The sequence below is a fragment of the Wyeomyia smithii genome, chromosome 3 (genome assembly GCF_029784165.1).
Source record: "Wyeomyia smithii strain HCP4-BCI-WySm-NY-G18 chromosome 3, ASM2978416v1, whole genome shotgun sequence".
Classification (NCBI taxonomy): domain Eukaryota; kingdom Metazoa; phylum Arthropoda; class Insecta; order Diptera; family Culicidae; genus Wyeomyia; species Wyeomyia smithii.
The window spans coordinates 201607085-201620433 of NC_073696.1; the positions used below are offsets into that span (position 1 = coordinate 201607085).

General features: G+C 37.6%; 1 protein-coding gene across 34 annotated transcripts in view; it reads left to right on the top strand.

Moving 5' to 3' along the window:
* LOC129730045 (tropomyosin-2) overlaps positions 1-13349 on the top strand; it is a 131985-nt gene that overhangs the window by 82617 nt on the left and 36019 nt on the right. For 20 of the 34 annotated variants that reach the window (XM_055689044.1, XM_055689056.1, XM_055689046.1 and 17 more), the window contains one exon: positions 12188-12258. The exons of the other annotated variants lie outside the window; for them this stretch is intronic. In XM_055689044.1, coding sequence (XP_055545019.1) covers positions 12188-12258 — 71 coding nt within the window. The remainder of the gene's footprint in view (positions 1-12187; positions 12259-13349) is intronic. 34 annotated transcript variants of the gene reach the window in all.

A 13349-nucleotide genomic window follows, 5' to 3' on the forward strand; every position in this document is an offset into this window, starting at 1 on the left:
TTCACAGAAAGCTCATTTTGGGCAAAATTTTTCCAGGAATTGGAGGTCTTTTTGGAATTCAAACTAGTGTCATATTGGATGGTATTAGGATATGTTTTCAGCTCTGATTGGTGTAAATCTGCGTTCATGTAGCTAATTTTTCAATCGATTGCTGCAAGAATGGAAGAAATCCATTAAAAATGATTGAGTAATGAGCATATGAAATTGGACAATTTTCGCGACGCTCTCGAAGTTTTCGATATTTTAATTTTCACCTTTATTCGAGAATGTTGCCGTAAAACGTAATTCTGCGTCAAAATCAATCGAATTTAATACAGGGAGATTAACTCGTCTTTTTAAAGATACGTAACTTGGACACTTTTTCCAATCTTCCTTTGATTACACTGGTCCACAAAGGCGAAAAAAAGTGCTGCCCTTAAGCTCGAAATAGCTACCCTAGAGAAATTATAGTTTTACGCACTACGTAAATTTTCATAGATCTCAACAATTTTTCTTTACTTTTCAAATTAACAGTTGTTTTTTTTTAAATTTTCACTTACTAGCAAGAAATGCACAAATTTCTGCAGAATGACAGCTGGCTGGCCTGTGGAAAACAACCAAGGGGATGGGAGCCCTATCTAATCTCTACAAGTTTGGCAGGCACTTTAGTCAGGCAGAGTCATCACTCCTTTAAAGTAGAGAGATGTCGTATCCCTGGAAACAATCTTGGTTTACGTGAAATGACAGGGATACCAAATGTGAATACATGTCTTCAATTCGAAGACATCAGAGTTCGTGTGAAAACTTGGAAGTCTGATTAACTACACTGGATTTTTGCAAGCTGTCAAAATTTCAATGGGGTGTATTGTATGTTTATTATCAAAAACATACCTTATGTTAAAATTGAACAAGAAAAGATAAGAAAGTAATAAAAATGACCCTAAACAGACAAAACAGTGTTAAAAAAGATTTGACCCCCCACTCTTCCCCCTCGTCTTATTTCGTCACAAAACTGCAAACTTTTGTGAACTTGAATTTCAGGTTAGTGGGTGTAGCTACATTTTATTATTTTTACGTACAAATTTGAACGATTTTCCCGGAGAACCGGAAATAAACCGGTAATTTAAATTGTAAATCCGCTGGCCATCTTTCTTCACTATACTGGGGTACATTCCGAAAAACCAAAATGAGCACTTCACGATTTAAGGTGGAAAATTCCTTATTCTAATAGCTTCCAGACAACTCTATTTGGGTTTGAAATCCCGGGAACGATTTCCCGGGAAATACCTTTTCCCAGGATTCCCGGATCCCGGGAACAGGAATATTGATTCCCGGGATTCCCGAATCCCTTGAAAGATTCCGTAAGATTGACTATAGTTTTCTATGCAAAAGTGTAATAAAACTGATAGCCTGTCAAAACAAAAAATTGACGTCGTCAAACTGTATAGCAGTACTAAAGTGGGCATTACACGATTCAAATATTTTCTTGAAATGACGGTCAATATTTGTTCGCCTTGTAATATTAAATTGTCAAAAATATTTGCTGTCTTATTCAGTAAACGAAAAATCAGGCCAATATTTGACTAATATCGTTCTTTGCTAATTAGTTTACCAATCAGCAAAAACTGGAATTTTTGAATTGATAAAAAATTTTGATATCTGTAAAGTGATAAAAAAATCCGAAACCTGCAACTCAAAGCGACATGAAAAAAATAGTTAAAGAAAACTCAAAGTCAGGGTAGCCTGGGTCGTGGCCACGATTTCAAAGTTAAAATATTCTTTGCAAAGTAATTATGTAGGCATTCGAATGCTTTAAAACTGACTTATTTTGGGTAGTGTGATGAACTAATTATTCAATTTTCTAACGTTTCCTTCCGGTTTGTCTCAATAACGGCAATAACGTCAAAGTTAATCAATCGAAATTCTTAAACGGATTCCTACTCTCTAATCAATGGTATAACTCCAAATAGGTTTGAAGTATTCTTCTGTCAACGACACTAGATTTGCTTAGCAGTTCTTTTTTTTTAATTCGCATCGTGTAATGGCATAGCAAATATATTTGATTTACATTTACAGAGTTTTGGGCAAATATTTGCTACAGTGTAAGAGTAGGTATAGCATATATATTATCCCAAAGAAATATTCACAGGAGGGTTGTGTGCAAAGCCACTACCGCAAGGTTGAAGTAGAATACTTTTTCAAGAAAGATAACCCGGCTGCTTGCGTGTCAGTCATTTTTTTCTAGTAAATAAACGTTGACTAATCAGATCAATCAAATTTTGCGCTTCAGCAACGATTGACCATTTTCAATAGTAAGTTATGATTGGGGTTTGACAATTTTTAAATTTTGGTTATGCGAAAAATAAATTTTTTATGCAGATAATGAAAATTTTTCGGATGTCGTGCTCATTACTGAAGGAAAAGATAATTCAGTACGTTTTAAGAAACGGAAATAATGTAAAATTTATAACTTTTACAAATTCAAAAATGTAATTTTACTCAAGAGAAAATATTAACTCTTCAATCATCAGGTTATAAATTCATCCTGAAAATGACAATTTGTTGTTCAATTCGATATCGGATAAGATACCGATCACGTCTTGGCGTTATCACTGACAGTGCGAATAGAGTATTCCTTGTGATGAAATAAACAGTGAAAAGATGATTTAACACTCAAAACTAGATGGCTCATGTGTTGTCAAAATGAGGCAACTTTTCATTGAATGCATTTACTAGTGCCCGCTATCGCACAGAGACTGCATTTCACTAAAGTGCCTCACTGCATCAGCTGCTATCGATGCTGATACCCGCTGCAACTGCTACGCTATCCGTAGCCATGCCTCAGTTGTGGCCGCTATACGCTGCCATTGGTATCCGCTGTCCCTGCATCAGCTGGCCCAGCTGCTATCGATGCTGAGATCCGCTGCAACTAGTGCGCTATCAGTTGCCATGCCGAAGCTGTGGCCGCTATCCGCTATCACTGGTATCCAATGCACTGCTACTGCTACTGCTAAGAGAGGACTGCTGTTGTCGCTGTCTAGAACTATTATGAGCAACCTTGACTGAAACAGGTTCTTATAAAGGCCGAATAGCATATTTTGAATTGCACGGTATATGATTCTGTCGACCGTGCTTGGGAAGCATTCATATTACTACCAATCAGAGGTCGAATTTTTCGTTTTGACAAGGCTTGACTATTTTCAATGGTACAATATTTTGAATAATAAAATTACAATTATCTTCATTTGGGAAGAATCTTAGAAGATTTTCTAATCTATTGCTGCAAGAACGAAGGTAGGGACGTTGCGATACCATTAAACATCGATGCTTAGGATCGATACCTGTATCGAAAGCATGTACTGATATTCCGATTGTATCGAGGCTAATGTATCGATACCGGATTGTATCGTTGTGCGATACCAGTTCATTCAATTAAACCATTTATATAGACCACTTTACGAGAAGTTTCTGAACTCAATCTATGAATGAAATTTTGACAGAAAGCTCTGAACCGCTGACATAACGCACGTAAAAGCAACATCATTAACAGCAGAATACGTGACACCTGTCAGTTCGTAAAATGGTCTATAAATCTACTGAATCCAGAAACACAAGCTTCTGCAGAAACTTAGTCGAAAGTCGATTACGCTTTACCTTAATAATTGATCCTGTTTTCGAAAAGAGCCGCTTGCATGGCTCTGTAGATTTCACCTTCGGATCTGCATGACCGTAGAAAAGGATCGTTCCCGTAGGTTAATCTATAGAAATTTCTGTTAAACTGGCATTGCCGATGAGATGGCATGCATGCATACGATGCATCAAAATGGCTCAGGAAACAGCAAGTTTTCTGCTTCGTTCGTTCTTCTTTACAGGGTTGTTTTGAGTGTTTTCGATACTGAGAGGTGTGTATCGATATTGATGAAGTATCGCTGGTAAAACATCGATGCCAAATATCCGAGTATCGGAAGCAGAAGGATCGATTCTGTATTAGTATCGGTGGTATCGCAACTTCCCTAAACGAAGGAAATCCATCGAATACTAACCGATTTATTAGCATTTGAAATTGGACATATTTTTCACTTTTTTCGGTTTTAGATTTTTATTTCACATCCCTATGTAGCCAAACTTCCTGAGAGAAGTATTCTTCTTCAAAAAATGGTCCCGTCTCCGTGTCGCATGGAAGCAAATTGTTGCGTGTTTGATATTGTCGTTGGTAGGCATGAGTACACGCAAAACTTTTCCTTATTACTTTGAAAGCAATAGCGCAAAATTACCTTTTAGGTAACAAATCCATTACTTAAAAAAGCAATAAAATTCTTCCCCAGTTAAGTAACAACACATACTGTCATATATTTAGCACGTGTTATGAGAGTACGACTATCTAATAATGGTCGTTTCAACCACATGCAACGTTTTTTCTGTCGAAAAATGCTTCCTTTCCACCTCAAGTCAAAAAAAATCACACACCGTCGCATAAGTTGCACATGTTACAAGTTTTTTCAATCTCCAATTCATCCGGTGGGCGTGTATTAGTTCGCTCGTTGTATGCATACGGAGTAGCGAAAAAATATGACAAGAGCTGCCAAGCAACATTTTCCCCGTCATAGAGTATGCAAACGTTGATGATTTCAAAGACTTGAAATGCGCCTTAAAATGACATCATGATCTGTAAACTGCGTTAGAGAAAAATAAAAACATTCGCTTTCTTGCAAGCTATTTACAGCACATAATCATTGGTTCATGGAAACTCATTTGGACCTGTTTGAATATACAAAACTCGTGCCCTTCCAGAACAATATTCGCAACTTCGGCAACTCTGGTCAGACAGTATTACATATTTCCATTTCAAGTAAACACTGGGGACGAAACGAAAGTGTTTCTAATTGGACATTTGAGGTTGACGGTTGAGATTCTGATTATGTGTGGATGAAGGGAGACAAAAATGAACCAGATCGTTGCATCAATACAAATGCAGCGAGTGAAGTCTTGCCAACACATGCATTGCGGTGCTTGGCTGTATGTTCTCCTGCAGAAACACATACAAGCGTGTGGCCGTCATAATTTTTATTACTTTTTGTTTGTTACTTTTTGTGTATAATGCGCAGTCATAAGACACAAAAAGTAACAAAAAATTGCCCAAAAGTAATAAAATATTCCCCGTTTGCGTTGGGTGTATGAAGGTCGAAATTCTGCTGTGATGTCAAACTTTAACCGTCTCCTTCAAGACGTTACATCCTTGTTAATGAAGTGAATGAAGTGAAGAATTTTCTAAAACAGGCTCAGCATCATGAGCAGAACGTGCCGAACTTTTCTGTTTGAAATCGGATTTGTTTCGTATAATACCGCTTGTTATGCACAGTATCAACAAATCGTAACAAACATCACTCTGCTGTGCATTTGCAGTAGCATCAAACCTCAGTTGCAGTATATTAATAACCATTCATTATGCTCTTCCAAAAACATTTAGTAGCCTCGAAAAAGTCCGATTGCTGCAATTGCAATTTTCATTCAATTATTGCATAAATGCTCATGGTCAGATATACCCGCTGCAACTGTTACACTATTCGTAGCCATGCCACAGTTACGCTGCCATTGGTACCCGCTGTCCCTGCATCAGCTGGCCCAGCTGCTATCGATGCTGAGATCCGCTGCAACTAGTGCGCTATCCATTGCTAGGCCACAGCTGTGGCCGCTATCCGCTATCTCTGGTATCCACTGCACTGCTACTGCTCCTGCTAAGGGATGACTGCTGTTGTCGCTGTCTTGAACTGTTATGAGCGGCTTCGGCTGAAACAAACTCTTATATAGGCCAAATAGCATATTTTCAATTGCAAGGTATATGATTCTGTCGACCGTGCTTGGGAAGCAATCATATTACGACCAATCAGAGGTCGAATTTTTCGTTTTAACTAGGCTTAACTATTTTCAGTAGTACAATATTTTGAATAATAAAATTACAATTATCTTCATTTGGGAAGAATCTTATAAGATTTTCCAATCTATTGCTGCAAGAGCGAAGGAAATCCATCGAATACTAACCGATTTATTAGCATTTGAAATTGGACATATTTTTCGGTTTTAGATTATCATTTCACATCCCTATGTAACCGAACTTCCTGAGAGAAGTATTCTACTTCAAAATGCATGTCATTTATGCATCTTCAAGAATGAAATGACTGCACACGTGATGAGACACATTGTTTACAATTTTAAAATCATAGCAAACCTCAAATCAGGAAAAAAACATGACCATTCGCCTGTTAAGAAACGGTTTTAAATTGAGAGGTGATGATTTTTACAATGTGATAAACCAATAAAATGAAGACGGATGCTCTTTTTAGGAACATCTTTTCGATAACACAAACGCCTGCTAGGATACCATTAAGATAGCAGCAATTTATGTAGAAACGCTTTTGTGCGTAGACAGAATCCAAAATCTTGCAATTTTGAAAATGCTGTATCTCTGGAACGCTACATTTTGTTTTTTGCTGATAAGTGATTCCTATGAAAAATCGTCTGTTGAACACATTGGCGTGGTCAAAATTAAAATCGAGGGGGGTATTTCGAGGACATTGCAAATTAAATCTTGAATCGAAAAAATGCAATGTTGGCAACACTGCAAAAAATAATTGACCACGTAGTTCGATTCGATACATCTAAAACCCTTCAAAATGATATATTTATATCACCTGTAGCTCTTCAGGGTACCGAGATATTCACAAAAAAGAAAAGGTGTTTCGCTAAACTCGCAAAAAGTGAAAGCAGTCCCGCGTGGCCGAGGGGTCTACCAATTGGTACAACACTTTGTAGTTATAAGTTCCGGCCCAAAATACATCGACTCACAAATTTTGGTCGAAATCGGAGATGGTCGATGCATTTCCTCGGACACTTGACATGGAGTGACCCATATATAATAGCTCCCAGACAACTATACAGGATGTAACAATCAATGTGTTGTTGGTTTGTTAGGATGTACAAGCTTCTAATGATATGACAATAGTCACCATTTCCATGTTTCGTGATAAACTTTCCGGGCGATTAGCTCATTTTATTAACGTAGACCAGCGGTTCTCAACCTTTTTTGTCCACGTACCCCTTTGCGATATTTTTCAAATCAATTGTACCCCCTGGCTCGGTTTGTTTTCGCAGCATGGAAGAGAGTAATGGTAGATCATGTAAAGGTCTAGTTCAGGTTTCAAATTAAACTATGGTTTGTTCAATTGCTACAGTCCTGTTTTAAGAGCAATATTATAAAACAAATGAAGTATAATAAAGAAAAATTGCTTTGTCCGCCATTACTGATTTAATTTTCGCGTACCCCCTAGAGGCTTTCGCGTATCCCTAGGGGTACGCGTACCCTAGGTTAAGAACCGCTGACGTAGACGAAAACATACCAAACGTACGATTATTGGCTAGTAGTATCAGCCATTCGAGCAAAAAAGAATTAACTTGAAATATCCTCACGACAGAATAGCAAAATTCACTCTTTAACACTCTTTGTTGATTGTCTCACCTCCGTCGATAAATACCAGTGGCAACCTCTCTCTGTTGGATGTTGCTCCAAACCATCACAGCTGAAGCATTCTGGAACCGTTCCACTCCTCTCTTATCGACTGGAATATCACGAAGATATGTTCTATACACAGGACCATCCTGCTTGTTTGAAACAGCCTCTAAAGTTAATAACTTTTCATCTAAAAATAAGGCTGATGCAAATTTCGAATTTTTTTTATGTCCAAGGTTATCAAAGTTAGCAAAGGGGGTGGCAAAAAATAAATAACACCGAGACGAAAAAAAAAAGAAATATCTTTGATCAAAGTTTGTGTGCAAGTTATGACGTTTTTAACTTGCACTCAAATAAATATTGAAAAATAACACTTAACCCGTAAATGCGCAGCGTTGTTCAAGAAAATACTGGGAATAATGTTTCAAAATGAATGTATTTTAATTTTTTCTACAAATATAATAGATTGGAGCAGTTATCTAGGCTTTGATTTCTTTATTAAAAACTTGATGGCTGTTTATACGAATTTTATTTCTTAAAAAAAAACCGATTTGAAACGTTATTCGCAATGTTGTTTTAAAACAACATTGCGCATTTAAGGGTTAATTATTATTATTATTTATTTCGCTTGCCTTTTGACGACACTCTCGCTGTCACTGGACTTGTTTGTTGCTCAATGAAGCATAAATAAACCAATAGAATGAACAAAACGGTTCGAGCTTTTTTTTTCTTCCCCTTCCAATATTCAAGATTTTTGAAGGGGGAGGTGACATAAAATGAAAATAAAATTTGTAACGGCCTAATCTGTCGTAAGCAGCGTGCGTCTTCAGTAGCAACCGTGCTCTTGTAGCCCTGTGGGCAATATTTTTGCAGATAATCTGTAAATCTTGTGTGTCTTGAGAGTTCCTAATCCAAAGTTCTTTTAGATGATTTAATGCATAGTGTTATGAATCATGTATTACACAGTGTTATTAATCATGTTAATTTCACGATCCAGTTTTCTTGCCGACTGGGCTGGATTTCGATGGAAACCAGGGGCGACTCGTCCATTGGCGCAACCTGTGCGTTGCACACGAGGACACCAGGCAAAAATTTATTTCAAACGCATATTTATATTTATATTTTATTGGTTTTTGGTGTCACTTTTGAATAGTAACAAATAGAATGACTCGCGTGATTACGCGGACTTCCTCGAACTACGATTTTCAGAATTTGTAGTTGAACAGGCGGGTTAAAAAACCACGAGTCGCCCCAGTTGGAAACGTTCGTTGACTGCTTTGATCACCGCTGCAGTCCGTAACTCCATTTTTACCCGGTTTTTCATTGAGGACCACTGTGTCAGTTGCCTCGAATCGTTTGATGTTCCTGTACACAAATGATCTGCTCAAATTTAATTGTGAAAGTTTTCCTCTGATCTGTTGCTTATTCTAGCAAGATAGAACATCTTTATTTGTTCTCCACTTTAATCCATTGCAATCTTGCTCTGAAAAAAGTAAAACACTAACTTTATCTTTTACAAGAGAACTACAAACATGTGTCGCAATCGAAGCAAATAAAGCTGATAAATAGTGTAGGGAAGAGTTTGCATCAGGAGGCACTCAAATGCGTGTATCACTTTCACGGTGACACCCTGTAAAACCCGGAACAAATAAATTAGCTCTATCTCGGAGTTGATTTGACTAAGGAAACATATTAGGTATTCAACATTAGGGTATTGTCGGTATTGCATTGTACTTTTAGAAAAATAAACAAAAAACTATTCCGTCAGCTGTCGGATAAAATCTCGAATTTTCTTTGGAATTCGCGCCATTATGTTCGGTACACGCACTTTGTCCCGCTCAGCTAGGGTAAGTGGGCCAGTAATGGTAGGTGTACCAGTAGTGGTGGTATACCAGAATTTAGCGTTAAGACATTTTCCGGGATAATTTTATATTATCAGATAATTTGTATTGATTCTGTGGAAATATGTCTACGATTTGGTTAACTATGTTGGCTTGAAATTTCATTCAAACACTTCGTATTTATTAATTTATTCGAGAGTTAAAAAAACAGCAAGATTCTTACGAAATTTGTAACGTAACAGTGAAATTTCGTAGCTTGAAATATCAATGTAAACACGATTTCTGTGGCAACAGTCTTTGTAGAACTGTTCTTAACTATTTCGCTTACCGTAATCAATCGAAAAAATCACAAATAATCATCAAAATACTGAATAAATTGAAACTCCACTATAGGAACAATTTTAGTACCCCTGTTCCAGTAATAGTGGTAGTGCTTCAGCCAACATTTGAGGTTAGGTTTGTAACTGAGCAGATGTAAACGAACTGTGGTGCGCGAGCTACTCTCGTGTGTAAATTTGATTCTGGTTCACTCAATACAATCCACTTACCGTTATTCTTACATTTTAATATCATGAGTAAGCTTCTATTTTACTTTGCACCAGTGGTTGTTACCAGTCATGCATTTTTTTAGAATGCAGCAGCAAAAGAAAAAACGTCACCAGGTATCTCGTTCGTACACCGAAGAAACCATCTGCGAATGCCTAGAAAGCATCAAAAGCGGTGCAAGAACGATTTACGATGCTTCTAGGCACTACGGGATACCTGAGTCAACGATTCGTTTTCGTCTGAGTGGAAAATGGAGTATTCATTTTTCATTTTTCAAAACTTTTTTAAATCCAAAGCGAATAATTATCACGGCTTATGCTATCTTTCAGCTGGTCTTGAGGTACGATGCTGGTCTAGCGAGCCAGTTGTCGTAGATTCGATTCTCGGCTCGTGAGAAGACTGTTAGTGTCAGTAGAATCGTAGCGCTAGCCTATGTATATAAACAGAAGGTCAAGTTCCATTGCCTCCATCACTGGTACATAAGATTGGTTCACAATTATTCATTTTTCATACATATTTTGTTTATAACATATACAAACTGTAATTGTGCATGACAATTTATGATATTTCCAATTACACCAAAGTAACATGTGTTGGATATTTGCGATATGAATATTGATATTCTCGTTTTTAAAAAACACTGGTGCTTAGACCCTCCAATACTGGAACACCTACCCTACTAGTTCGCTCTTATTTGTCGCTATCTTTGCTGCATCCCACATCACCTGTCCAGTTTTCTTTATTTTCCTCCTAATTATTGCCCTGAACTTTTCGATTGAACGGAATTGGAGGCAGTTGGGTGGGTTGATATTCGATGTGGTGAAATCCATCCGACTAAAATTTAATAGGACCTTTGTGTGCGTTTAAAACGGTAGAGAAACAAGGACTCTAGCTGGTATACCGTTGAGTTTATCGTTTTGTTCGTGATACCGTGCTGTGGCGAAATAAAATTTCCCTCCGGAAAGCTGTCCAAAATCCATCTTCACATATGATTCGTCGTTCATAAGCACGCATTCCTTTGTGCATCGTCATAACCTTCTTGTACAACTTTCGAGCGCTTGTTTTATCTACTTGGTTTTGCTCAAGTGTTCTATTGAGTTGCTTGCAGGCCAATACCTTCCAGGTTTGTGCACATCATACATAAGTGATTAGCCGGTCTGCAGTGTTTTGGGACTTACAGAGGTGATCCGCTCTGAAATCAGGTTCTCGACGTAAGTGTTTCTTCGTTTGTTCAGACTTCACGTATCGAGATGAAACTTCTAACACAGTTTTCAAATAGATAGTTGGCAAACATTTAAAATCTAACCACTTATCCAGCCGTTTACCTTTACTCTGAATATCGATCAGGAGCAACTTGATTAAATTTACCTGATTGATTCGATTCTGGATCACAATTTGAATAATCAGAATGCACCCAATTGCACCAATTCGGATTAAAAAAAAAAACGGATTCTTAGGGTTAATCAGAAGTTTTTTTTATTTATATCTGTTGTAACCCAGCCAGCGGGATCTCCTAGCAACCAAGCAGCAACTGGTTCAGGTTTAATCCTGGTTGACACGAAAAGATATCCATCTGACGAGGTAGAGAATGCTTGTTATTAGGGTGGAGTGGGGGATCAATCGCCTTCCTAGCGTCACTGGTTGGTATAAGAAAGCGGAAGGAATAGGCCGACGAAAAAAAGCAAGATGAAAATCAGAGAAACAGCTCGATAACATATACCACTTCGAAACGTTCAAATTTTGAAAGAATAATGAAAATATTAAGTAATTTTGTTTATATTTTGACGTCAAATTGCAGTTTTGTTATTTCATTACTTACTATTCAACTAGCAGACGTAATATATAATAATAAGTGTTTTAGGATAGGTTTTAGGATAATCGTTATTTCAAACCAACGGCATGCTTTAACTGTCCGAAAACCCCTTTGATCACTGATCACTTATACAGGAGAGAAATCACTGAGAACATGTGTGTTTCGGTTCATAAGCCTTTATTTAAGTCAAGTAGGTACGTCCGCTTCGAGTGTAAAGTTGACTGTTCAAACAAAAATTATTTCAAGCATTTTCAGAGTATACCAAACAGCTTCTACATCCTCACGTTGCTAAATGTAAGCAAAACCGAAACCTGAAGGCTCCTTCCCACCTCCAAATCTAACAACTTCACGAATTAAAGCTAAACGAGTGATTCTGACCGCATGGAGTGTTCAGATATCGAGTTACAGAAAAAAATCTAACCTATGATTGTTTATTTCATTTCTGCTGTAACCTGTTGTTGACTTGCACCGTATTTCGACAACTCCGCTGTGTCCACCGCTCAGGTCGCCCGTAAATTGGCCATGGTTGAAGCCGATCTGGAGCGTGCCGAGGAACGTGCCGAAGCCGGTGAAGGGTACGTTTTCGGTGCATCGTTCGCGTCTTTTTTTCGTGTGTGATTTTTTGTTTTGCGTCAAATGATAACCCAACAATAACAGCAATCAGTCGCTGTCGCTGTTTAGTGCAGCACCCAAAATTGAACTGTATTTTGGCATAGATATGTTAGCAACGCTCCCGAGTTTCTTACCGTTTTTTCAGCGTGATAGTTTGAAATCAGTGGTGCCAACTGAGAAATCGCACCTTAAGCGTTGCCGGCGCAGCAATTCAACTAAAATCTAACTGTGTCTATTTTATTGTGCTACTGCATTTATACAGCCTGTTTTTCAAGCATCTGTTTTAATGAACATTCAGTCGAACAATAAAAAGAGGAATACAGTGTAAACGGTAGGTATGCAGTAAAAAATCAAAACCAAGTAAAAACTGGGTTACTGCATATAACGTTCGATAGACATCTCATTATAAATCAGTTTGTCAATGGATTAAGCAGTCAATATCGCTCCCCAAGACATGCGAGAAAAGTTTTTAATGCTGTTAACGTCTAATATAATATGTAAAGTAAAGTCAAAACCATTTAATGCCAATAGTCTTTCCGACCCGAGTGATACCTGAAGATTTGCACTGTATTCCTGGAAACTTAATAATGTTACAGCTTACTTGGATGAACTCATCATACGACAACAACACACCTTGAAGCTGAATGGAAAGACTTATCGTTGTGATTTTATGTTTTCAGCTGATTTGAACCCGATTTACCCTAATAACTAACCATATCTAATAACTAAATATCAAAGATTCAGATAGCTAGCAGTTTTATGTAATTAATTTAAAATGTAAGATTACCATCACGGCAGACAAAAGCTTACCGATTCGAATGAGTATATTGTTACCCATTCAGTCGGCAAAGTTTTTGCCCCCTGATGATTGTTACTGTTGTGTGATTTTTTGCTAACCATGTTTTTCTTTTTAACGACCTGGATCTACCCTGCAATGCGGATGGTTTGAATGTGATTTGTTGTTTCGCGCTGCCAATCGATGTCGTACAAATCAAAACTAACTAACCAATCAACACGCAATGCTACACACTCACTCGGAACGATTGACACAAAA